Source organism: Pleurodeles waltl, chromosome 10 (assembly GCF_031143425.1).
Source record: "Pleurodeles waltl isolate 20211129_DDA chromosome 10, aPleWal1.hap1.20221129, whole genome shotgun sequence".
NCBI lineage: Eukaryota > Metazoa > Chordata > Amphibia > Caudata > Salamandridae > Pleurodeles > Pleurodeles waltl.
Genome location: NC_090449.1, coordinates 933,845,216 through 933,871,405, shown reverse-complemented (window position 1 = coordinate 933,871,405; position 26,190 = coordinate 933,845,216). Strand labels below are relative to the sequence as shown.

At 42.3% G+C, this 26,190-nt stretch overlaps 1 protein-coding gene across 1 annotated transcript in view; it reads right to left on the bottom strand.

Moving 5' to 3' along the window:
* Positions 1-26,190, bottom strand: part of ASNS (asparagine synthetase (glutamine-hydrolyzing)) — a 161,570-nt gene that overhangs the window by 23,628 nt on the left and 111,752 nt on the right. The window contains exons 10-11 of the mRNA XM_069211730.1: positions 20,132-20,213; positions 13,868-14,023 (exon numbers count right to left, since the gene is read on the bottom strand). Of these exons, the coding sequence (XP_069067831.1) occupies positions 13,868-14,023; positions 20,132-20,213 (238 nt within the window). The remainder of the gene's footprint in view (positions 1-13,867; positions 14,024-20,131; positions 20,214-26,190) is intronic.

Below are 26,190 nucleotides of genomic sequence, written 5' to 3'. Positions count from 1 at the left end.
TGATATACAAAATATAGGACCTGATTCACAAAGGTAAACGTACACTTTTGTGTAAGTTTACGTTTGTTTTGAAATTCACAAACTTTTATTTAATAGTATCTTTTCGACTCCAGAGACTTCATAGTCAGAGGTGGTTGGGGTGGCGGGCACTACGCATATAAAAAAAGATACAAGTCTATGGTGGTCATTATGATCTTGGGGGTGGGGGCCACCATGCCGGCAGTAGCGGGAAAACCCGCCAGCCGGCATGGCGGCCACACTGCCACATAATGAACCCTTGGATGGCCGCCGTAGGTGGGCCTCACTCACCGCCAGGCTGTCTCCGTCAGGCAGCCTGGCGGCAGTCAGTATCATCATCCGATAGGGCAGCGGTGCTGCCCCTCGGATAATGATCCCACAGTCCCCAGCCTTTCCCTGGCGAGTTTCCCCACCAGGGAAAGGCTGGCAGAAGGGGTTCACCGGGGCACCCCTGTGGGCCCCTGCACTGCCCATGCACTTGCCAATGCAGTGACCCATCAAGCAGGTCACTGCCCGATTTAAGTGCAGTGATGTGCGCAATGGGTGAAGCTGCACCCGCCGCACAGAGGCATTGGCGGCAGCTCCATGTGGAGCCACCGTCAATGTCCAGGCCAGGCATTCCTCTGGGCTGGCAGACGGAAACAATGTTTCTGCCCGCCGGCCCAGAGGAATGTTCTTAATACGTCCGGCGGGGTTCCGGGGGAGCTGGCGGTCACTTGTAAGACCGCCAGCATGAACATGGCCGTTTCGACTGCCAAGTTCATTATGAGGGCCTATGTCTTTATGTGCGGAGTTCTCTGCCCAGACTTTCAGCCTCTGCAGTCGTAAACTTACTATTAAATGACAGTTTGTGATTTCTAAAATAAGTGTAAACTTCCCTTGTGAATCAGGCCTATACAGCGAGGGAGGTGAATGGGGAAATAGAATATTAAAGGAAAAAAGGATGTCTGAGACAAAAATACACACATTATTGGGGACCCAAAACAAAAAGCGAGTATGGAGGAGTGGTCTCCCATGCATGTCTAGACAGAGCCATGCTCCCTAACTCATGGGGAAGTAGATAAGGAGGAAAATGAGGGGTCATCCACCATGTCACATCCTGACCCTTGTATGACATAGTGACAATCCTAACAGAGAACCTGCTGGAGACTCAGAGGAAGGGGATACAGAAACAAAAAAATGAACTGCATCAGGCATGTGATTCCAGAAGTCCACACCTAAATGCAAAGCAAGCAACAAGTTGCGCCACTCGGTCCAAGGTTCTGGATAAAATTAAAGTCTCTCCCCCAAATTATTGGATCTGTTGCTGCGATTGCCAAATTGTGAATTTGGATCAATAACTTCATATTGTCAGAGACGGGCCAAAGTTATTAACCAAGTTCATTATTTTCCCCTTAGTTGCCACTTTGAGCCGTAACCAACGTCCCTTGGGATCCCTAGTGACCTTACAAATTTGCCAGTCTAATGTATTACCCAAAATGGTCCCTAGTCCTCTTATGGCAGCTCCTGCAAAGGTAAAAAAAGCATAAGAGTATCTTCTGGGCATAAAGTATTTAGGAAGGTAATCTTTTAAATGGGTTTCTTTCAAAAAGATCACTTTCAGTTTAAACGTCATTAACTAATTCAACTTTGCACGTGCTTTTTGCTTATTAAGAAGCCCATTAGCGTTTACAGGAGATAATGATGATTTTTTGACTCAAGGGATTACTAGAGCAAGCCTACATCATTCTAGGAGATGTCTCTCTCGCTTTCTACCCACTGCCTCTTGGACATAGCCCGCCCCAATCCCCGTCAATGCTATTCTCTTACAGCTCTTGAACATGCTTCTGCTCTTTAACCTTCTAGTGCTCCCCCCAAGCTCTCCTCCTCAGCCCACGGTGCACCCCACCTGCCCAGGCTCCCACCCACCTCGCCTCCAGCTCCCCCTGAAGGAGAGGAGAGCCCTCAGTCCTCTCCCTCGGCCCATTCTGTGGTTTAAGGTGCCCTGACGTGACACCCGATCACACTCTTTTCCCTCCACCCCCTTTGCCTTTATTAAGGAGGGAGAACACATCCTAAAAGTCTGGGATACAATCTCAAGGAGATAAGTACAAAATGTGGCTACAGGGTGCTAGGTACAGAATGCAAAGTACAAAGTGCCATATGCAAAGTGCTAAGTACAAAAATACCAATGCTTGCCAGTTCCAACCTTAATATCGTACAAATGTACCAAATGTCATACTATATTATGCACTATACAATTGGGAACTTGAGATTTTCTATCACCAGACCCTTACATAATTCCCTGTTCCTCAATGTTAGAAATGGGGTCTTTGGTTGGCAGTCAGGTTACCCCCTGTCCAAGCAAGGACCCTCACTCTAGTCAGGGTAAAAGAGAATCACTCTCAGCTAACCCCTGCTCACCCCCTTGGTAGCTTGGCCCGAGCAGTAGGCTTAACTTCAGAGTGCTAGGTGTGAAGTATTTGTACCAACACACACAGTAACTTAATGAAAACACTACAAAATGACACAACACAGGTTTAGAGAAACAGAAAATATTTATCTAAACAAAACAAGACCAAAACGACAAAAATCCACAGTACACAATTCAAGTTATCAATAAAAATGCAAAAAGAGTCTTCATGTAATTTTAAACACACACTAACACTATTAGTGTGAAAATGTACCTTGGGTGCATCAAAAATAACCCAGCACATGCGAGTGTGCGTCAAAAAGGGCTTGCGATGCGTCAATTTCACTCACAGGCTAGACCTTGGGTCGTTTCTCCTTTCGTCGGGTTGGGCGCATCATTTCTTCTCTCCACAGGACAGCAATGCGTCGATCCGGTCAGCACTCTCGGGGCCGGGCAGGCCTTGCGTTGTTTTTACACGCCCAGCAGTACTTGCGTCAGAAATCCAGCCACACAATGATCCGAAAACCACGCAGCGCGGGTTGCGATCTCACCAGCCTCCATCAGCGATGCTGTGCGCCGTTTCTCCAGCCCTGGGTGTCGATGTTCAGATCGTGTTGCAAGCGATCGTCGATTTTCAGACGCAAAGCCGGCAGCGTGTCCATTTTTCAGCAATAGATTGGAGTTGCATCGATCTTTTCCCCGCACGGCGTTCTGTGCGTGGATTTCTTCCTCTTAGGCTGCCAGCTTGTCCTTTCAGGGTCCCAGGAACTGGATCGGCCCCACTGGCAGAGTGAGAGTCTCTCCTGATGCTCCAGGTGCTGGCAGAGAGTAGTCTTTGCTGTCCCTGAGACTTCAAACAACAGGAGGCAAGCTCTAAATCAAGCCCTTGGAGATCTTCACAAGATGGATGTCACACAAAGTCCAGTCCTTGCCCTCTTACTCTGGCAGAAGCAGCAACTGCAGGATAGCTCCACAAAGCCCAGTCACAGGCAGGGCAGCTCTTCTTCCTCAGCTCTTCAGCTCTTCTCCAGGCAGAGGTTCCTCTTGGTTTCCAGAAGTGTTCTAAAGTCTGTGGTTTTGGTTCCCCTTTTATACCCATTTTGCCCTTTGAAGTAGGCTTACTTCAAAGAAAAGTCCCTCGTGTTTGTGAAATCCTGCCTTGCCCAGCCAGGCCCCAGACACTCAGCAGGGGGTTGGAGACTGCATTGTGTGAGGGCAGGCACAGCCCTTTCAGGTGTTAGTGACCACTCCTCCCCTCCCTCCTAGCACAGATGGCTCATCAGGAAATGCAGACTACACCACAGCTCCCTTTGTGTCACTGTCTAGTGAGAGGTGCAACCAGCCCAACTGTCAAACTGACCCAGACAGGGAATCCACAAACAGGCAGAGTCACAGAAATGGTTTAAGCAAGAAAATGCCCACTCTTAAAATCAACTTTACCAAAAAATGTATTTTTACATTGTGAGCTCAGAGACCCCAAACTCCATATTCCCATCTGCTCCCAAATGGAATCTACACTTTAATCATATTTAAAGGTAGCCCCCATGTTAACCTATAAGAGGGACAGGCCTTGCAACCGTGAAAAACAAGTTTAGCAATGTTTCACTGTCAGGACATATAAAACACATCACTATGGGCCTGATTCTAACTTTGGAAGACGGTGTTAAACTGTCCCAAAAGTGGCGGATATACCACCTACCGTATTACGAGTTCCATAGGATATAATGGACTCGTAATACGGTAGGTGGTATATCCGCCACTTTTGGGACGGTTTAACACCGTCCTCCAAAGTTAGAATCAGGCCCTATATGTCCTACCTTAACCATACACTGCACCCGGCCCTTGGGGCTACCTAGGGCCTACCTTAGGGGTGCCTAACTTGTAAGAAAAGGGAAGGTTTAGGCCTGGCAAGTGGGTACACTTGCCAAGTCGAATTTACAGTTAAAACTGCACACACTGACACTGCACTGGGAGGTCTGAGACATGATTCCAGAGTTACATATGTGGGTGGCACAACCAGGGCTGCAGGCCCACTAGTAGCATTTGATTTACAGGCCCTGAGCACCTCTAGTGCACTGTACTAGGGACTTACTTAGTAAATCAAATATGCCAATCATGGATAAACCAATCAACCATACAATTTACACAGAGAGCATATGCACTTTAGCACTGGTTAGCAGTGGTAAAGTGCTCAGAGTTCAAAAGCCAACAGAACCAGGTCAGAAAAAATAAGAGGAAGGAGGCAAAAAGATTGGGGATGACCCTGCAAAAGGGCAAAAGTCCAACACTCAACAACATCTGTTTAAGGCCCTCTAACCTGACAATTTCACTTAAGCTGGAAAATTCAACATATAGGCCCAAATCCAATTGAAGAACATAGCATCTCAAAGTGCAAAGTGATGATATGCAATATCTTCAAATGGCAAAGTACCACATGTTCACATATACTAGACCTGCTCACTATTTTGGTCTTAGTATCCTGAGAGTTTGTAGTATTAAAAATGACCCACAACAATTAACAAGGTGGCTGAAGCAGAAATTACGGTTGAAAAGACTCATTTCACACACAATACCTCAAGATTGCACAATTTCAAATTCCAAGTTTTTCCCACATCAGACCATGTTCTTATTTCACAACTTTCTGCAAAACCTCTTGAGCCTCCTACAGGGCAATGCAAAGATAACATTGGCCTTTGAACAAGATCTTAAGCTTAGATTGTGGAACAATTGAGGCCTGTGCAGCAGCATTTTTTAATTGACCAATTATCCCTAGAATATCCCTGCATCGGCGGGCACCCTCTGCTGATATATCTGAGAAGACTCTAATTCGAGACCCATCAGATAGCAAAAAAGATTTCTTTTGAATAGCTCTAGATAAAATAGCCACCTCAATGTGATAATCAGCAAAGTTTACAATCAATGTCCATGGGTAGTTGGCGTTTGATGTCCGTTGAACAGGAACCGGGTTGGCCCGCATTATAGTGAGATCTTTCAGGGTCTTGTTCCAGTACATATTCTTTAAGAAGACCCTAATTCGAGACCCATCAAATAGCAAAAAAGATTTCTTTTGGATAGCTCTAGATAAAATAGCCTCCTGAAAGTGATAATCAGCAAAGTTTACAATCATTGTCCATGAGTAGTTGGCGTTTGATGTCCATTGAACAGGAACCTGGTTGGCCCGCATTATAATGAGATCTTTCAGGGGCTTGTTCCAGTACATATTCTTTAATCAAAGTTTCCATGTATAGCAGTGGGTTATCGCAACCATCGATATGTTTGGCCTCCTCTGGGATTCCCACAAAACGCAGGTTTGATATCCATACGTAGTTCTTCATTTCATCCATCTAAATTTGTGAGGCCTGCAGTTTTTTTCTGGAGGGCATCAATGTTCTTATCCCAGCTAAAGAAGCAGTCTTCTAAGTCGGAGACTCCCCGCTCGATCTCTTTAATTTGCTCTGGGATTTGTTGCAATATTTCTTCAATCTTAGCAAGCCTATGATGTACTGACGCAATTTATTGTGTGCCTGGGAAGTCTTGCATGCACGAATTTTAGTAAAAAACAGTTTCCAGACAATGCTGAAACTAAAATACTGAAAACTGATTTAGATCAGGTGGAGCAGTGCCTTGCAGTGGCCCTTGAGTCAATAAAGTACTTGCGTTATTTTCAGACTGTGTCATATCATAGTGAATGATTCCTTCCTGGCTACTCTGGCTGGATATAGATTTCTGAGCAGTTTTTATCCAGGAGCTCGAAGCACCTAACAGTCTGCCTAGAAGAGGCTGAGCTTCATTCAATATTGGCGTCAGTTCAACTGAGTCGGATGTTGGTGATAAACTCAGTCGGCCAGGTTGCTCTACCCCTATGGTCAGGCTCTCCATTCCTGTTTTATGACTTTTTGAAAATAGGGGATAGTCCTTAAGCCTCTTAAGAGCACCTTTTGCATTTTCTGTATCCCAACAACAGTCTTTTATCAAGACCGATTGGCTGTGCACTTCACCACTCTCGCTAAAGCCCTGCTGTGGCGGATTGGTGGTCTCCACATTAACAATATTAGCAGCGGCAATAATCATATTGGCAGTGATATTCACAGACGGTACCATGCTCACTGAGCTGCCTAATGTAGCTGGGAATACTGGTGATGTTGACTCAGATTAGCTTGTGCTTGACCTCTATATAAAGATGTTCTTTTCTCTCCGCACAGCAATGAGACATACCTATGCAGCGCAGTAACCTAAACAGGGACCCCCTGCTGGGAAGGCCAGGCTTACTGCCTTGACTCCTCGATACAGAGTGCCTGTCAGCCTTTTGCCACATCCCCTGTTTTTTACAGTCACCGTCTACATCAAATAGATCGAAGAAACAATTAAAACTGTGCACCCATAGCTTATTAAATGCATTAAAACATGACTTTGGATTTAGAGATCCATGGCGCTTGGTACACCCTACGTCAAAGGAATATACCTCCTGTTCACACCAACTCTCCTCAGCATCTTGCATAGATTTTTTTATGGTAATCAGGTCAGGTCAGTGTCTGATGCCCAGTATCAAAGTGAATCTATTCTCTAATTCTGCCATCTCAGTTCAAATCCAAGTAGATCTGAAACAAAGGAACAACCCAGATGCCAATTCAATTTAGCGGTACTTTCAGATCCTATCTGGCAGGAGGAAACAAGAGCATTTAAAAATTAATTCTGGTACTGGAGATGTAATGATAGCCTGGGAGGCATTTAAGGTGGCCTTTCTTGGCCATGTAATCACCTATCAGGCTTATAAGAATAAAGAACGTAATGCCCGAGTACAAGCACCACAGGGTGCTTTAGATCAAACAAACAAGATGCAAATGTCTATAGGCAATCCGGAAGTTATTAAAAAAAGAGCTAGCCGAAGCCAAACAAGCAATGTGCAATTTGTTTTGTAACTGAAGAGATAACCAGTCATCAGGTTTATCAACAAAGAATGTACAAAGAGAGTCAACATGTTGGGAAGTTAATAAATGGTCTACTAGGGCACGGACAAATAAATAGATATTGGAAAAAAAACAAAATCCTTAGTGAATAAAAGCAGCAAGATTGCTGGAGTTTTTCTACAAAATTATCGGAATCTCTAAGGGAAAATTGAAGAGATTCCAGGTCCTAAATTAGTGCAGTCTTTTTAGCTCCATCATTCTGCCACAGGTCATAGCAGAGCAATTCTACAAGAGATTTGAGAGCCTGAGGTCTTTCTTTCTCTGCAAAACATGTCAAATGGTAGGGTGTGCAGTGGAGATGGAATACCTACAGAAGTTTTTAAGGTATTTTCTAAACAGCAGGCACCATTCCTTGTTATTTAATAAATTTAGAGCTCGGAAACCTATTTCATCATCTTTTAAGGACTCTATTATCGTCAGTTTCCTTTAAAAAGATAAGAACGCTACAAATGTTAACATCTATAGGCCTATATGCTTGTTAAACTCTAATTGTAACCTTTTTACAAAAATTCTAGCCTCTCACATTATACCAGAAGCGAATCGGCTAATACACTGAGATCAATGCGGATTTCTACCAGGTAGACACATTTCTGCCAATACTAATTTTTTAATCCAAGCCATCGACTTCTTTTCAAAAAACAAAATTAAAGGTGCTATTTGTATGAAGGATGCAGAGAAGAAGTTTGAGCTTGTAAAATGTGATGCATTATTTTTTTATCCTAAGAGAATATGGATTCCCAGGTCTTTTCATAGAAACGCTATGGAATCTTTACCAAGGTGCCCACAGCTAAAGTGAATATTAATACGAAGGCAGCAGGCCAAGTGAAAACTAACTGGAGTACGCGTCAGGGCTGCTCCCATCTCCTGTTTGGCTTACACTATTTATTGAGCCTTTAGCTATTAAGATCCGGAGCGACATCACAATTATTCCTCCTATAATTGGGATGCCTAAAATCAAGCTTTTTGCAGATGATATTATTTTATATCTGCAGCCCAGCTTAGATAATATTCGGAATTTGTATGATGTAATTGCTGAATTTTCTGGAGTCGGAGGCTATAAAGTAAATCAAGCTAAGACAGAAATATTATTGGTTAACACCTCTTCAAACAAACTCCTTTATAATCTTCCATCTCAATATGCATCTCAACGGCCGATTAGATATCTAGGCATCTATGTAACGCATGACTACTCTCAACTATTCGATTTAAACTATAGGACTACACTACACAAAATTAAGACGCTGCCGGATAGGTGGAATTGTTGTCCTTCATCGATCATTGGCAGAGTGGCATTGATAAAAATGTCTTCTCTCTCATCGTTGCTTTTTCTTTTTACCGCATTTACCATTATTGTCAGCAAATCATACTTTAGAGAACTTGATCAACTGTTCCAAGAATTCATTTGGCAAAATAGGCAGCCGAGGACAAAAATTACAGTTTTATAGCTAGATAAATCGCAAGGGGGATTAGCTTTACCTCACTTACAGCCATATTATCATGCTGCACTTTTAAACAGTGCAGCCCTAACTATGTTTAGTACTGCAGTATGCAACAACTTTGTTGATGTAGAATCTTCAATGAAATTATTATTATTATTTTTTTAAAATACCCAAATTATTTAAACAATCAAGATCTAAGTCATTACATGCATTGGAATGCCGTATTCAAGAGCTCTTTCTTCTCGAGCTGGCATGTCTTTACTTCACTAGAAGAATGTTGTGCATTTGGCATTAACATCCCTAAAGTGGCATTGGATCGCTGGAAGCAGAAAGGGTTTATTATACTAGGTGACTTTTACAACAGCGAAAGATGCCTAACGTGGCATGAAATAAACCAACGCTTAGTGGGGCACGCCGGGATTCTGACAGTTAGTTGGCATCAGATAACGAGCCTCATTTCCTCAACTTACACTGTGTTAACCTCTGTAAAGTATGTATTGATGCAGAAGTTATATACAAAACATTTAGCAGGTGTTGGTAATTGGTAAAGGGCCATACGGAACTATATCCAGAGTACTTTACTTGAGGAACAATTGATTAAAATCAATCGTTCTACTGGCTGCTCATTCACTAAAGGTGGACATATATCTCAGAATTGGGGCATAAGTCTCTGAAGGCAACAAATTTCAAAAGAATGGGGTTTCTGTCTAGGTGGATGGGCTATCACACCCCCCATAGATTGCACTAGTTGGATGTGGCAGTCCCTGATCAGTGTTTTCACTGTAAGCTAAATAGAGCCGGAGACTGGTGCCATTCTTTTTTAACATGCCCTTACTCCAAGATTTTTGGGAAAACGTTTTTCAGAAGCTTACTGTTATTACCCAGATACATATGTCACTGGAGCCCATACTCCCTTTGTTTGGCTCATCAAATGTCACTTGAAGGGCCCAAAAATGTGTTCAATGTTTGCTGTATATTGGCTCCACTAACCCAAGCAGCTTAATACTTCAGAGGTGGGGAACAGAGGAGGCTTGTTATTTGAGGCACTGGCTGGCAAAAATGCAAAGAACCAAAATGGTTGAGGAGGCCTATGCCAAATGGGCTAGATAGCTATCTACATTTTTGAAAGTTTGTGGGATACTAGAGGCTAATCTAGGTACTCCAGCTTGTCAGGGCAAGTTACTCAAGAATATATGTTCCTTTCTTCGATACCTGCCAAGGAGTAAAGAATTTAGGTCATTAGGAGATTTGAAGCCATGTGTTAGAAATTGGGTCTTTAGTTGGCAGACGTATGCACCTTGTCCAAGTAGGGACCACAATCCTAGTCAGGGTAAGTAACAACACAACCTAAATTATCCTGTGGTCACCCTCCAGTAGCTTGGCACAGAGCAGGTAGACTTAACTTAGACGGCAATGTATGAAGTATTTGTGCAATAACTCATACAGTAACACAGTAAAAACACCACAAAAAGTACTTCACATCAGTTTAGAAAAATATTTATGTGACTAAACTAAGACTGAAACGACAAAAATCCAATATGAACAAGTCATGGTATCACTTTTTAAAGGTTTAGATGAGTCTCAACCCTTAAGAATCAGTGGTTGTATACTTTTAACACACAGTACCTGGGATGCATCCAAAATAATGATGCAGAGGGTAAAGCAATGCGATGGTTTATCCGGTGCAGCGAAGGTGATGTGATGATTTTTGGGCTCGCAGCCTTTGTTCTTCACTGTGGTGTAGAGATATTTTGATGCCCAGGGACGATACATGGAAAAACTAAAACACGCTGTGAAGAGACCACAGGTGCTGCGTCAATCTGACAGGCGATTCAGCGATTTTTGAGCCGCAAGACAGGCGCTGCATCGATTTCGCAGGCGTTGTGTCAAATTTTATAGTTGTTCTGTCAGTTTGTCCGGCGCTGTGGATTTTCTCCTTAATATGAAGTCTTTGATGGTCCTGAGATTTCGAAACAGGGGGGCAAGCTCAGCCTAAGCCATTGGAGAACACTTATGGGGAAAGGCAGAGTCCATCCAGTAGAGTCAGGGCCAGCAGGCAGCATGGCAACAAGCGAGTAGTCGTTCCAGAAAAGCAGGCCAGTTGGGTCCTTTGGGCAGCACGCAGTCCCTCTGACTGTCAGGTTATAGGTCCAGAAATGTCTGATTTTAGGGGGTCACAGTCCCAGTATATATACTCAAAGACTGGTTTTGAAGTGCACCTGTTCCCCTTTCAACCCAGTCCTGTCTACCAGGAGACCTACTGGGGGGGTTATCAGTCCTTGGTGGAAGTACGGCCACTAGCCTTTGAAGTGTAACTGAGAGCCCCCTCGATCCTTCCTGCCCAGGAATACCCATCAGAATGCAGGTGAATGCAGATGCAGCTCAGTGTCCTTTTTATATAGCTGTTTGGGAGGAATGTACAAGTGGAGCTGTCAACCAGCACAGACCAGACATAGATTGGAGGCAGGCTGTAAGGCACAGAGAGCAGTAATTGCCGAGAAATGCCTAGTTTCTAAAAGTGGCATTCCTAAAACAGTAATGTTAAATCCAACTTCACCAGTAAGCAGGATTTCTCACTACCATTCCAACCATACCACACATGACAATGCCATTCCTTTCAGATCAGAAATCATCACTTAAAAATAAATACAGGAATTTCCAGTGCTGGCCTATGAGAAGAGCAGGCTTCACAGTAGTGAAAAACAACTTTGGGAGTTTTTCACTACCAGGACATGTAAAGCTTACACGTACATGTCCTGCTTTTTACTTACATAGCACTCTACCCAGGGCTTACCTTATGGGTGACTTATATGTAATAAAAGGGGAGTTTAAGGCTTTGCAAGCAGTTTTAGATGTCGAGTCGAAGTGGCAGTGAAACTGAACACACAGACCTTGCAATGGCAGGCCTGAGACATGGTTAAATGGCTACGTATGTGGGTGACACAATCAGTACTGCAGGCCAACTAGTAGTATTTAATTGACAGGTTCTGGGCTCATACAGTGCACTTTACATGGGTCTATAGGTAAATAAAATACTGGGTAGGAGCCAATGTTACCATGTTTAGGGGAGTGAGCACAGGCACTTTAGGCACTTTAAAAGTCTGAGGCAAAACCTAACATCTTCAGTGACCTTTCTGTCTGGCAAATCAGTATCATCTGTCAAAAGTTGGGTTTCCCATGGTTGGACCTATTTGCAGCCCCATCCAATGCAATGTGTCCTGAGTTCTGCAGGGAGGAACAGGTTCATCAAGCTTGGGCAATAGATGTTGTGTCAGTCACATGTTCTTCAGGGCTGCTTTATTTCCTCCTATTTCCCTACTCCTGTGATTCTTGCAGAAAATCCAAGCAGAGAAAGTCAGAGTGATTTGATAGCTCATTTCTGGTCAAGGCACCCTTGCTTCTGATAATGTCAGATAGGAATAACGTCCCGTTGAAGTCAATTTCCCTCTGTTGTAATTTCCTCCCCTAACTCCAAAACAGTACAGTCATCTGAATCTAAAGGCTTGGTTGGTGAATCGTTCAATTTCCAGAGTCTAGGTGAACAGGTAGCCACTGATATTCAGTCATCCAGAAAAGAGCACTGCCTTAGTTTCTTATGAAAAGCATTGGGGATTATCTGCTAAATGGTGTGCAGAGAAATATAAAACTCTGCTTGATACTAATTCTTCTCAGATTTTAGATTTCCCTCAGGATGTTTTCCAAAAAGGCCTTGAATCTTACAATTTAAATTCTCAGTGGGCAGCAGTTAAGGCTTTTCATCAGTTTTCTGGGGATTTGTCACTAATCTCTCCCTTAGTGACATGGCTCAATAGAGCTTTAGATTACAGAAACTGTCTGTTCATGCCCCTTTGCCAGCAAGGGATCTTTCAATTGTCATTAAGGGTTTCCAGAAGGCTCCATTTGGGCCTTTGGAGTAAGCGTGTCTTTCCTGGCTATCGGTTAAAACCATTTTTCTGGTGGCTATTACATCAGCATGGTGATTGGAGGAGTTAGGAGCTCTCCCCATCTTATATCCTTATCTTCCTTTTTTCCCAGATTGAGTGGTTTAGAGATTGAATCAGAAATTTGTTCCTAAAGGTCTCTATTTCCTCTAATTTGTTCAAAGAAGCAATGTTGCCAGCATTGCAGAACGAGTTAACCTCTAATGATCAACCATCTTTGGATGTACAAAAAGGGTGCTTGATTTACTTAGATCGTAGGAAGCCTTTTCAAGATTCAAGTTTACTGTTTGTGACTCACGGATCTGTAGCTATGGGTATAGGGGTTTCAAAATCTACACTCCGCAGATGGTTTTGGCAGGCTATAATACAGGTGTATTCTAATGAAGGGCCTGTTTTCCAGGTGCTATTCAAAGTCATTCAACCAGGGCAGTTGCAGCCTCTTGTCCAAGGGCTGGGAGAGTTCCTTTAGTGGTGATCTGTAGAGAAGCTACGTGGTCTTCGTTTCATCCTTTCATTAAATATTATCACCTTTATTTGCCTGATTATATCTCGGATAATTTTTCATTCAGCTGTAGTGTCTTAAACAATTAAGTAATTTGTGAAAAGAATAAATACAATACACATTTCAATGGTGGTGCAAGTTCTGCTTGTGAAATTCTCACTGGTTAGAACTGAGATGAGAAGAACTTCATGAGGGGGGAATGAATCATTTATTTACTGTTAATCTTCACTACCCCACATAGGGCTCCTCGAACTAGTTCATTTACCCATGTCCCTCCAGTGGTTGCACCTCTATTGATTTTCTAGCTTATTCCTGCAACTGAAGAAGGGTTAGAGGGAGGATAATAGACATAGAAGATTCTAAAGGTCTATTAAAAAAAGTTATAAAAACGTGCGTATGGGCTTTCGAGGAGGGAAGATGTCTCATTGGTTAGATCTGGTACATGATTCATCAGCACACAGTAAATAATTATTCACAACATTAACAGTCATCCTCTGCCAAATATCAACTGGTAAGTTATTTAATCAGAAAATAAGTAAATTGTTTATTCCATCGATTTTACACTCACACACTACACAAATATCTGAAAAATACACATATTGTGATACCTGATGATTGATGTGTTCCTGGATCATGTGGTACCAAGACCTTTTGACAGATGCTATCCCATCACTAAATGCTTCTTTGGGCCTCCATAGTATCTCTTTTGGGATCAGGTTGGAGTCCTCGAAAGATTCCCTCAAAAGATATTTTTCTATTCCATTCTAATATAGAGCACAAAGAAAGGAAATCAATCTTAGAGATTTGCATTTATTTTATGTAATACACTTTATATCTAGCCGTAAACGTGCTATGTAGTGAGCCACAGATATACACACACATATACAAACACATATTCATAAACATAAGGGTACATACACACACATAATATATGTACTCTTGTAGGCAGAAGAAATTACTGTACATCTGATACATGCCTTTGCATTACCAGAGTGCCTATGAAAGAGAAGAATGTTTGGTGGGAAAATAAGTGAACGTAGGAGGTTCCCTGAGTAGAAGTGAATCTTCTTTTACCTGTGCTGAACAAGGGCTTGAGTTGGGTAGGGTGATGTCTCAAACTGTGGAGATAAGCCTAAGAAACAATCTACTTGTGTTATTTTCCCTGAATTTGGAGATGGAGAAAGTGTACATACTCACTGCTGTCAATGAGTAGGCTTTCCCCAGGGAGGTGAGTTTTTCTGTGAAGCAGGGGGTAATTTTCTACCCTGTACTCTGTTTGAGGTAGAGATATTAGGAGCTTGACCTTAATAACAATGGTCATCAAGACCAAGGTTTCTGAGTTGTTCTTGCAAGCTAGTTTTGATGATCTATATATTTGCTTAGTCATGGACATTATGAAGGCATTGTACATCTATCTAGACATGAAAGAATGAAGACTTGTGCAATGTGGTGAGTTTTATTTTGAAGAGGGTGGCATTTTTCTTGTGCATTTTAAGAGGTCATAAACACTTTTGATTCAGAACTATGCTTAAGAGTGGTCTGAAAAGCTGCGGACATCTAGGGATTTTAACATAATGGACGAGGTTTTTACATGTGCACATTAACATGTGGAGTGGGTGGCAGTGGTGGGGGATGGATTAACTTTAATGTTCCCAGCTTTGGGTCCTATTAGAGGCCCTTTTCATTTGGAGTCATTGGGGCATAGCAAGCATGTGCAGATCTAACTGATTGCTTGTGCAGTACTGTTTAGCATTAGCCGCCTGAATGATTTTATCTGATACTATTTGGCCTGGGATTCTATGTCGTGATCATGAAGCAAGGATTATTCTTACAACATTACTAAAGCTCAGCAGGCTGAACAACAACATATTCAATAGAAAACACATATGAGGTGTTAGTGTCAAACTAAAAGTCCCAAGCGAAAAACCGCCAATCACACCCTTTGCAGTTTAATGCTTTGCTCTTCCACCATTACACCCTTTCTTTGCTGCTCAGCAGCTTAAGATAAGTGCCATATATTTTCCCCATCTTTGTTGTTATATTATAGATACTTATGTTCTAGTGTTTGATACTGGTAAACTGTGCTATGTGCAGTGTGTGAAATCTGTGCTTTGAGTGAGCGTGGTGTTCCTTTTAAGTACAAAAGTCTTACCCAACACAATATGCTTTAGGTGAGACAGTGCAGGCCCTCAGGTTTTAGCAGCCGAGTCAGAAGGAAATTTGTCACCCTCCCCCTCTACACTTGGGGGTGCAGAGGGGAACCCAGTTCAATTGCAGGGAAATTGTACTCACACTTCACCTCCAGTGAGCCAGGTGTTTCTAAAAAAACAGGTGGGAGTGTCACACAAGCCCCTGAGTCCTTTCTTTATGCGTCATTAGTCTGCCATTTGAAGACCGTGACCAGACAAACAGGAACCACCTGATAAGTGTCCACCATTGCTTCCTCCCCCACCTTCAGGCCTGACTGAATTGAAACGCTGAGTGAGTTATGACATTATCACCATGATCCCTGGTGTTACAATAATTACACTAATACTGTGCCACAAGAAACTTTCCCTCACTTCTACCTCTGATATCAGAAGTCTTTGTCCAGGGATTCAGCCCACACATAACAATTAGCTTTCAGAGCTATATTGCTTTGGGCAAGGGTTACCATGTACATAATCTAATCTAATTTGGGTAATTTCTGCTATATACATACAGTAACATAACAGGTCAGCAACTAATGACGGCTCTTCCCCTGTCTAGATGTGAGTTCATAGAAAAGCTCACTGTTTGTAGTCATTGTCTGCTAGAACATAAATAGCGTTCTTAGCAATGGCATCCAGAAGTAACCCAGAATTCAGATATAAACAAATAACGGAATAGCAGGTTATATTATATGTTCTTGATTAAAGCTTAACCAAGTTTACTGGGAACACTGTCTATGAGGCAGTGCAGTTGCTCTCTAAACCATGCTGGGACAATTTAGCACAAAGCGGATGCTTCCTCCAGTCATCATTCTGCTACCACTGCTCCAGCAAAGGAAAGTGGACATTAAAGTCCACCAGACCACTATGCAACTTGGAATGTCTGTAAGGCCCCCACAGACTAGTGCCAAGAGAAGGTCCAATCACACATCCCAGACTGGCGTTCATGAACATCTTTAAACTGCGTTTTTAGCACAAGACAACAACAAATTTCAGACACACAAGGTGCCATCTCAGACTGGAATACATTATCTGAACTATAAGCGAACAGGAGCTATTAGAGAACAGGAGTATTGCTCTCCTTCCCTCAAATTGTAGAAGTGTGTGACTACTCTAAGGGCTTAGAGCATCAGCACTCCTGGCACCTGCCGTTTCCAGGCAACAAAAAAACAGAAAGAATTCTGAGGCAGAGAGAGAAGAGAGATCTTAAGAGCTCCTAGATATTACCTTAAAGCTGAGGACATGTTCAACTCAAAGGAAATTGTCCACCCTATGTCACGTGAATGAGTTCTTTATCCCAAATTAGTGTCTTACTGTGATAAGGTGTCATACATGGAGATATGTAACCACCCTATCTGGAAATATCCCAACAATCCCAACAGGGTAATATGGGTACTACTCCCGAGAGTCATCCTAAGAGGCTCATTTTTCATGATGATGATCTTCTCAAAACTATTCCCAGAAGGCCTGCCAGGGTAAATGATCGAATAAGGTAGTCCTATCTCTAAGGTACTTGGCATGGCCTTTACGGCCAAATAAGATGGGATCAAGACTGTCCAAGATATTTTCAGTAAATAGACACAGCGGGCAATATATATTCTGGGAAACACTAACTATGTTTTACCCACAGATTGCAGTCATTTCACTCTCTGATGAGTGGACCTTAAGCTTAGGAAACTGGTCACGACTGAGGCAAGCCTGCTGGTGGAAGGATTTGTTTTCCAAGACACTTTTGTCAAGAAATCAGCCAAATCAGCAAAAGTGTATTATTACTTAAAAGGCCCTTGACAAGATGTGTGATTCTATTAAGAAGGTTGTCAATCAAAACTTGGCTGGAAGCACTGGCTTTGGTAGAGGACCCACTCCAGGCTGCTGACAATAATAAGATCCCTAGAAAAATCAATGAATCCCATAAGGGAAGCACCGAAATGGGCCAGAGATGTTTTGCTCACTATTTTCTGTTTGAGGCAAGAGGAGGATGTGGCAGTTTCACAAAGGGAAAGGCTCACTTTGCAAATACTTTCTCAAGTAAGGCAGGCAGAAAGAATAAAGGCTCTTTCAGGCACGTCAGAGCTTACAAATCACATTTTTTTTAACCCAGCTCTACCTACTCTCCCCAGGTAGATATTTTTTTATTAGCAGGAGCAAAAGGTGATTGATCAAGAGAATTACACAAGGTAGCAAGCCAACCTTCATACAAACATTTTGTAGAATCCCTAAGAAATATTGCTCTGTTATAGAAAGATAATGGCTTTCATTTAATGATGGATTTGACAGAATTCAATGATTGGATCTTATTGTGACATTTCAAGATGGATATAATACATCTTTTAAGGATCTTCGTAAGGGGAGTCTCCCCACTCCAGCTGTTGAGACTGGATCTACAAGTTGACTGCCTTGCCTTTCAGTCTCTCCTCAGCCCCATGTTGTTGTCACTAAGGTGATGAAGACAGTAAAGAAATGTTTTAGATCCAGGAGAACACAGATCATAATTTATCTAGATGTTGTGATCCCAGTGTCTTAGGATCCAAATCTTTTCCACAAACAACTACAGTGGACAATTTCTCTTTTGCATGATCAATGCATGATCAAAATCAGATTTGATTTTGAACAAACAGATGGAGTTCTTGTTCTTCAGAATAGACTCTGTCTCAGCTAGTCTCTATCTACCAAAGTCAAACATAAAATCTATCAAAAAAGAGTTAAGGAGCAGGAGGCTTTGCCTTCCTAATAATACAAATGATTGTGACTACTGGAACTGCAAGGCCATTTCAGCTCCTCGCCAGATCTGGTGATAGAACCAGGTGACATCATACTAGGGTGGGGCGCAAGAAGCAGCAACCTATCCACTTGTGGATGGAGGTCTACTGCAGAAGCCTGATTGCTTATAAGCTGCTTAGAAATACTATCAAGCACATTTGTCATCATGTGCTTTATCCTCAATCAAACGCTGTGCTGCTGCTCCTGAAGATTGACAATATGTTGAAGGGCCAACATATTAGGGAGGCACGAGTCCAGACTCTAGTGGAAATAGGCAAATATTTCTGGTGCTGCTTACTGGACAACAATCACTATGTAACAGTGAATAGTTGCCATTCAAGGCACAGTCAATCTCCCAGTCTCTAAAAGACTGAAGTGCTTAAAATATGGACTCAATCACATTTCAGAGAATAACTAAGATGTAGTGTCCACACAAAATAGACCTGTTCTCTTCGTGGTTCAACATCTGGAGGCTAAATCTGAAGGTTCAGACAACTGACACCATCTGCAGGATTGAAACAGCTTTGAGGAATATCAATTTTTAGGTTGTCCTCTTGATCCCAAAAAAGGTGGCCCAAGCCGGGAGACAATAGGCAGGTATGATCCAAGTGTGGTTTCATATTCTATTAAAACATTCTTGGGCTTCCATAATCCATCTACCAAAGAAGCCACCAACTTCAACAAACCACTCAGCACAGAGGTATTCCTTGAGAGAGTTAGGTGTTCTTCACCTGTTGGCAAGAAGAATTTCAGGAGATGGTGGCATGTCCGAGGCCTTTCGGTGGGCAAGTCTCAGACCACACGGTCTGACAAACTGAGACCCACAAGAAGTATGCCTCAGCCTGGAGATGATAGGTCCGCTTATTTACTTAACTGGATTTTGATCCTGCGGGGACAGATATGATTAATATTCCTAATTTACTACCTTAACTAGCAGAAAAAGGGCTAGCTTCTGCAACAATTAGTTCTTATAAATCAGCAATCATGGCAGGGCATACACCAGTAAACAATTCACCATAGGGAAAATGTCCCTTGTTACATAGGCTTGTAAAATAATCCACTTGTTAATCCCACCTGAACTGACATATTCAAATTTATGGCATGTATGTACAGTTCTGCAAATTAGTTTGAATAGGAACAGCAAGGAATTGACTTGGGAGACAATTATCTGTTAAATTAGCTGTGTTGTTACAGCTAGCAACCTGAACCAGGGTTTTCTAATGTGCAAACCACGTAACTTAACAGGTAGAATGTTCACACTAGAGGGTGTCTCTTTTATCATTTCTAGAACAACAAAACGACTACCTATTTGAGTTTTCCAAGGATCCTTTGCTTATGGGAATCTGCTTGAAAGCATCTGAGGATAGGATGGAAGAGGTCAGAAGAGAGAGCTGGCCAACTTCTAATTTAGTTTAGGAAGCCTTTTGCCTTGGTCGCTACCCCTACCTTAGCAAGATGGATTAGGTGGATCATTCCTGAAGCAGGTATCATTACAATTAATTTTGGCTACAAACTAATCCCTGACAAATTTTAACAAATCATCCATGAGACACAATCTTTCATCTTTGTATTTTGTGTTTCATTTTCCTATTGACTATTTGCATAAATTATGTCAGGTGTTATAAGTGTATTAGCCTCTAAATAAAATGTGTTTACATGCAAGCGGATTGACAGGTGTTAAACACTACACTTCATAACTAATAAGCATGTTTGCTGCATACAACTCATTTTCTATCAGAAAGGGTGTCTGCTATTTCTATGTGAAAAAAACCCATAACTTGTGTCATTCTATTTCCACATTTGGCACATTGTTACTCATCCTGTCTCAATCACAAGCACACACAAATAGCTATGCAGAGACACAAATCATTGGTTGAAAGAAAGTATGCATTATTTTGATTGGTAGATAACACTGATGCCTACCTTTGGTACCCTGAGTTCTGATGGTAAGGATAGGTAATAAGCTGTGAAGCGATGATCCAAAAATGGAACCCTCAATTCCAGGCTAAAAAATCATATATGCAAACAATTTTAGACAGGCATATCATGTATTTGTTGGACAGTTGCATTAGATATTTATCATAATGTATGCTTTGTGCTGTTGCCTTTTATTTTCAAATGACAAAACAAAAATACTGAAATGCTATAACAACATGATTGTTATGAACAGTGCCTGATAGAGGAACACACAGACCAAATATTAATGTGCTGGAGGATCCAAATCTTACTAAATTGGCTCTGGATGCCCATGTTGGTCAAGACTGAGGACGGCAGAAAGTAAAGATCGTTAGACATCAGAGAGAATGTATGTTCCACCATATTAAATTATTTATTGACCCTTTTATGGGACATAATCTACAGTAGACCTGCAAATCAATGACTACCTGGATGAGGTTGGTATTAAGCCTGGTAGTGACTGGCAAACAATTAAGAAAGAGCATGATTGAGGCATTATCCCAGAGCCCCTTGAGGGGCAGGTGAGAACATTTAAATGTCCTTTGTTCAGATGCATTACATACAATGCATCAGACAACTCCAATAATCTTCATTACAATTTTCTTGCATGTACAGGTGCAATTCAAGGTTGATTCTTAAACATTTAAAGAAAGTATGATCCCTTGTAATGATAATAGCACAGATTACAGGTAGATGCCCCTTGGAAAGTATTGACAAAAATACAAAAATGGAAAACACACTACAGCTGTTAAATACTGTCTGGATGCTAATTCAATTATTGAATCCAAAATGTCTCTTATGATACATAATCGCTAGAATGGATTAGCAAGATTGCATCATGCTCTTTAGAGTCCAGGTGTCTATGTAATATAAATAGAAGACTTGATTCTATGTCCATTTAGCACTTCTCAAGACAGACAAACAAGAGATTATATCAAGCTTGAAGTAGCCAGTGTTTTTTTTTTTAATAGCAATATGACCAAGAAAAAGGTCCTTGATTAGACCAAAGGTACAATGGAAGAAGAAAGTAAAATGAGAGGAAGAGACATGCTACTTAGAAGCCATGATGTATGGTAATAAGCGAACTATGGGGTAAGTATTGTTAACATACAAATGTACATTGGGCAATAAATTGTAGCCTAAAGTCAAATGCCATCTTGCAAGCCTTAACCCCTTTGGTGCCGTGGATGTAATGGTTACGTCCATAGCACAGCAGTGCTGTGCTACGGACGTAACCATTATGTCCGGCACCCGGCCCAAACCCTCCTCCCCCCCCGGGCAGGTATGGCAGCACAACCGCTTCCGCTGCCCTCCTAAACCTCATAGTGACATCTGATAACGTCATCGCGCTGGATGCATGGCTTCCAGAAACTGATTAGTTTCTCCTTGGGACGGAAGAAGGGGAGGTCAGAGAGGCACGAAAAGGAAATGAAAGGCTTTTCCTTTCCTTTTCATGTCTCTCTGAACATTCCTGCAGCACAATCGCTAGGAATGCCCACTAGACACCATGTTTTTTTTTTTTTTTGTTCACACATGAGGGGAGCGGCTTCTTGGGCAAGGGTCACTCTCCAAGAGAGGCATTTTTACTTAGGCCATTTCTGCCCCCTTGGAGGGCAGAAACCGCTAGACACCAGGGATATATATATATATATATTTCTTTTTTTACAGGAGGGGAGCAACCCCTTAGGCAAGGGTCGCTTCCCTGGGGTCCAATATTATTTTAGGTCATTTCTGTCCCCCTTCGGGGCAGATTGGCCTATTTTTATTAGGCCACCACAAGACCCCAGGGATCATAATTTTTTTAATATTACATAAGAGGAGCAAGGGCCGTTTTCCATGGTGGCATAATATTTTAGGCCATTTCTGCCCCCCTTGGGGGCAGATCAGCCTATTCCTATTAGGCCCATCTGCCCCAAGGGGGGCAAAAACCACTTAGGCACCAGAGATTGTTGTGTGTGTGTTTTTTTTAGGGGGGCGGCAACTTGGAACAGGGTCGCTCCCCATGGAGGCACATTTCTGTTGGCCATTTCTGCAGATCGGCCTATTTTTATTAGGCCATTCTGCCCACAAGGGGGTCAGAAACCATTTAGGCACCAGGGATTGTGTGTATGTGTGTTTTATTTGGGGGGGCCTCTTGGCCAAGGGTAGCTCCGCATGAGGGCACATTACTGTTGATCATTTCTGCCCCCTTTGGGGGCAGATTGGCCTATTTTTATTAGGACCATCTGCCCCCAAGGGGGGCAGAAACCACTTAGGCACCAGGGATCAGTGTGTGTGTGTGTTTTGTTTGGTGGGGAGGCACCTTGGGCAAGGGTCGCTCCCCATGGGGGCACATTACTGATGGCCATTTTTGCCCCCCCGGGGGCAGATCAGCCTGTTTTTGTAAGGCCCATCTGCCCCCAATGGTGCAGAAAGCACACTAGACACCAGGGAAGAAAAGAGGGTGGGGGCATGGCCATACCCGCACCCCAAATAAATGGGGACAAAGTTGTTCTGCCCACCGGTGGGCAGATAGGGTAATTACCCCTGATCCACCCCCAGGGGGTTAGGGGATTAGAAAGCCTAATAGATGCCGGAAATGTAAAAAATACAAAAGAGGGGTGGGGGCTGCCAACCAGTATGAGCATGGTTATGCCCCCACCCCAACTGAAGGGGGGTACCAGTCTTTCAGCCTCCCGTGCAAACTAAAGGATCTTATCCCAACGGCAAGCAAAAGGGCATTTGATTATTATGGGTTTTGATTTTACATTTGGGCCAAGAGAGCTTGGCTAGCTCCCAATATCGTCCCACATGGAATGGTGAGCAGCTGCACTTTTTGGACATTAGGACGCTGCCCCCTAAATAAATCTACCAGACCTATACACATCTGAAAACTAAACATCTGGGTGAGTGCAGGGTGGTGTGCTTAACATGCACCCCACACCATTTACTTACCCACAATGCCCTCCAAACCTCCAGCTTTGCTTGAAATCACACATTTTCCCTACATTTTTGTGATGGAACATTCCAGAATCCGCGGGAATCTACAAAATTCCTACCACCCAGCATTGTTGCAACTATACCGATAAAGATTCTGTCCCACTTGTCAGACTAAAAAAGTTTTTTTTCAACCTGCCCTTTGGACCTGCTTTGGTTCCCTTTCAATTTCGACATGTTTTAGTCCCTTCCCTGTCACAGGCACTTGGCTCACCTACACAAGTGAGGTATCAATTTTTTCGGGAGACCGTTTGGTGGTAGGAAATCTGTGCCGTTGCAGTGATCCCACAAAGAAATGTTAGGAAAATTTGATTTTTAGCTAAATTTGAGGTTTGCTGAGGATTGTGGGTAAGAAAGCACTGGGGGATCCACACAGGTCACACCCCCCTGGACTCCCTCAGGTGTCTAGTTTTCAGAAATGTCTGGGTTTGGTAGGATTCCCTAGATTGCTGCTGAGCCCAGGACCAAAAACGCAGAGCCCCCTTTTCAAAAACAGGTTGTTTTGTAATAGATACATTTTGATGTGTACAAGTTGTGTTTTGGACCCTTTCCTGACGCAGGCACTAGGCCTGCCTACCCACACAAGTGAGGTACTATTTTTATTGGGAGATGTAAGGTTTGTGCCTTCTCTTCGATTCCAGAACTTTGTAGCACCGAAATGGGAGAAAAAAGTGTTTTTTTGCCCAATTGTGAGGTTAGAATTATGGGTAACAGAACCTGATGACAGCAACACAAGTTACCCCATCCTGGATTCATCCAGGTGTCTAGTTTTCAAAAATGCACAAGTTTGGTAGGTTTTCCTAGGTGCTGGCTGAGTTATAGGCCAAAATCCACAGCTAGGTGCTTTCCAAAAATCACATTGTTTTCAATGTAAAAATTTGATGTGTCCATGTTGCGTTTTGGGGCGTTTCCTGTCGTGGGCACAAGGTCTACCAACACAGGTGAGGTACCATTTTTATCGGGAGACTTGGGGGAATGCTGGGTGGAAGGAAGTTTGTGGCTCCCCTCATATTTGAAAGCTTTCCATCACTGAAATGTAAAGAAAAAGTGTTTTTTTGCCAAATTGTGAGGTTGACAAAGGATTCTGGGTAACAGAACCTGTTGAGAGCCCCACAAGTCACCCCATCCTGGATTCCCCTAGTTGTCTAGTTTAGAAAAATGCACAGGTTTGCTAGGTTTTGGTAGGTGCCGGCTAAATTAGAGGCCAAAATCGACAGCTAGGCACTTTCCAAAAAACACTTCAGACTTCAATGTAAAAATGTGATGTGTCCATGTTGCATTTTGGGGCATTTCCTGGCACAGGCACTAGGCCTACCCACACAAGTGAGGTACCATTTTTATAGAAAAACTTGGGTGAATACAGAATAGAAGAACAAGTGTTATTGCCCATTGTCTTTCTATAATTTTTTCCTTCCAAATGAAAGACAATGTGTAAGAAAGAAGTCTACTTGAGAAATTCCCTGTAATTCACATGCTAGTATGGGGACCCCGGAATTCAGAGATGTGCAAATAACCACTGCTTCTCAACACCTTATCTTGTGCACATTTTGGAAATAAAAAGGTTTCCTTGATACCTATTTCTCGCTCTTTATATTTTACCAAATGGATTGCTGTATGCCCGGTATACAACGAAAACCCACTGCAAGGTGCAGCTCATTCATTGGCTCTGGGTAACTAGGGTTCTTGATGAACCTACAAGCCCTATATATCCTCACAACCAGAAGAGTCCAGCAGACGTAATGGTATATTGCTTTCAAAAATCTGCTATAGCTGGAAAAAGTTACAGAAGAAAAGGTGGACTGAAATGGCTGTTTTTTTCAACTCAATTTCAATATTTTCTTTATTTCAGCTGTTACTTTCTGTAGGAAAACCTTGAGGGATTTACACAAATGATCCTTGCTGAATTCAGAATTTTGTCTACTTTTCAGAAATGTTTAGCTATCTAGGATCCACCATTGGTTGCACACCCATTTCTGTCAATAACTTGAAGGAGACTGAAAGAACAAAAAATAGTAAAAATGGGGTATGTCCCAGTAAAACGCCAAAAATGTGTTGAAAATGCAGTTTTCTGATTCAAGTCTGCCTGTTCCTGAAAGCTGAGAAAATTGTGATTTTAGCACCACAAACCCTTTGTTGATGCCATTTGCAGGGGTAAAACTGCATGCTTACTTCTGAAGCACCTTTTTCCACAAAGCTTGGCACAGGAGGGGGAAAAGGCCTGGCAGCGAAGGGGTTAATGGAGTGTTTGGCACCTCTTAAAATCACTGAGCCCAGTACAACATGGCCATGAACCCCCAGCTACGAACCATTAGAAACACATCACGTCCCTAGGTAGTGATAAGGCAAGCAACAGTAAGCCTTCCCAGAAAGGAGCTCTAATGTGCGCATATTAAATAAATTCCACGTAGGGAGAACACTCTAACCCACCATGAAAGCCCTAATGATGTTACCGAAATTTAATGTCTAACACAGAAGAAAGTCTGGAATCAAATTCATCACAGTGATAAGTGGAAACCAGTCTCGCTATAACAAAGAAAGCCCTAGAAAGCCCCCTGCAAGATCAATGTAATAAAAAATTAATAACACTAATTTTGTGATATATCCCCCAGACACGTTCTGATTTTAATTAGGAGCATAGGGTCCAATGCACCAATAACTGATCACAAACAATGTTTGCTTCTTTTACCATTATGTCTACTTTCTAGTTTCCAAGAAAATTCACCATTGTGAACAAAAAATACTATTATAATAATAAATCACAGTTACTGTTTTATAAAAACAAATGTTGTTTATATACATCAATAAAAAGTCAACAAGAGGAACTTTTTGAGTATCCTGATAAAGTTTGTTGCATCTTCGTGTCTTTAATACTTTCTTTACAGTCCTTGAAACATAAACAGGTTCAAACATAATATGTGTTCTGGAATAATAATGATTAATATGTTGTCTTTATACAAAGCTGCATTCACAGCCAGATTCAAATTGTTGATGTTTTGTAGACTTTGAGACTGAAAAGAGTTTTTATGTGCTCCCTTAATGGTTTAGTTACC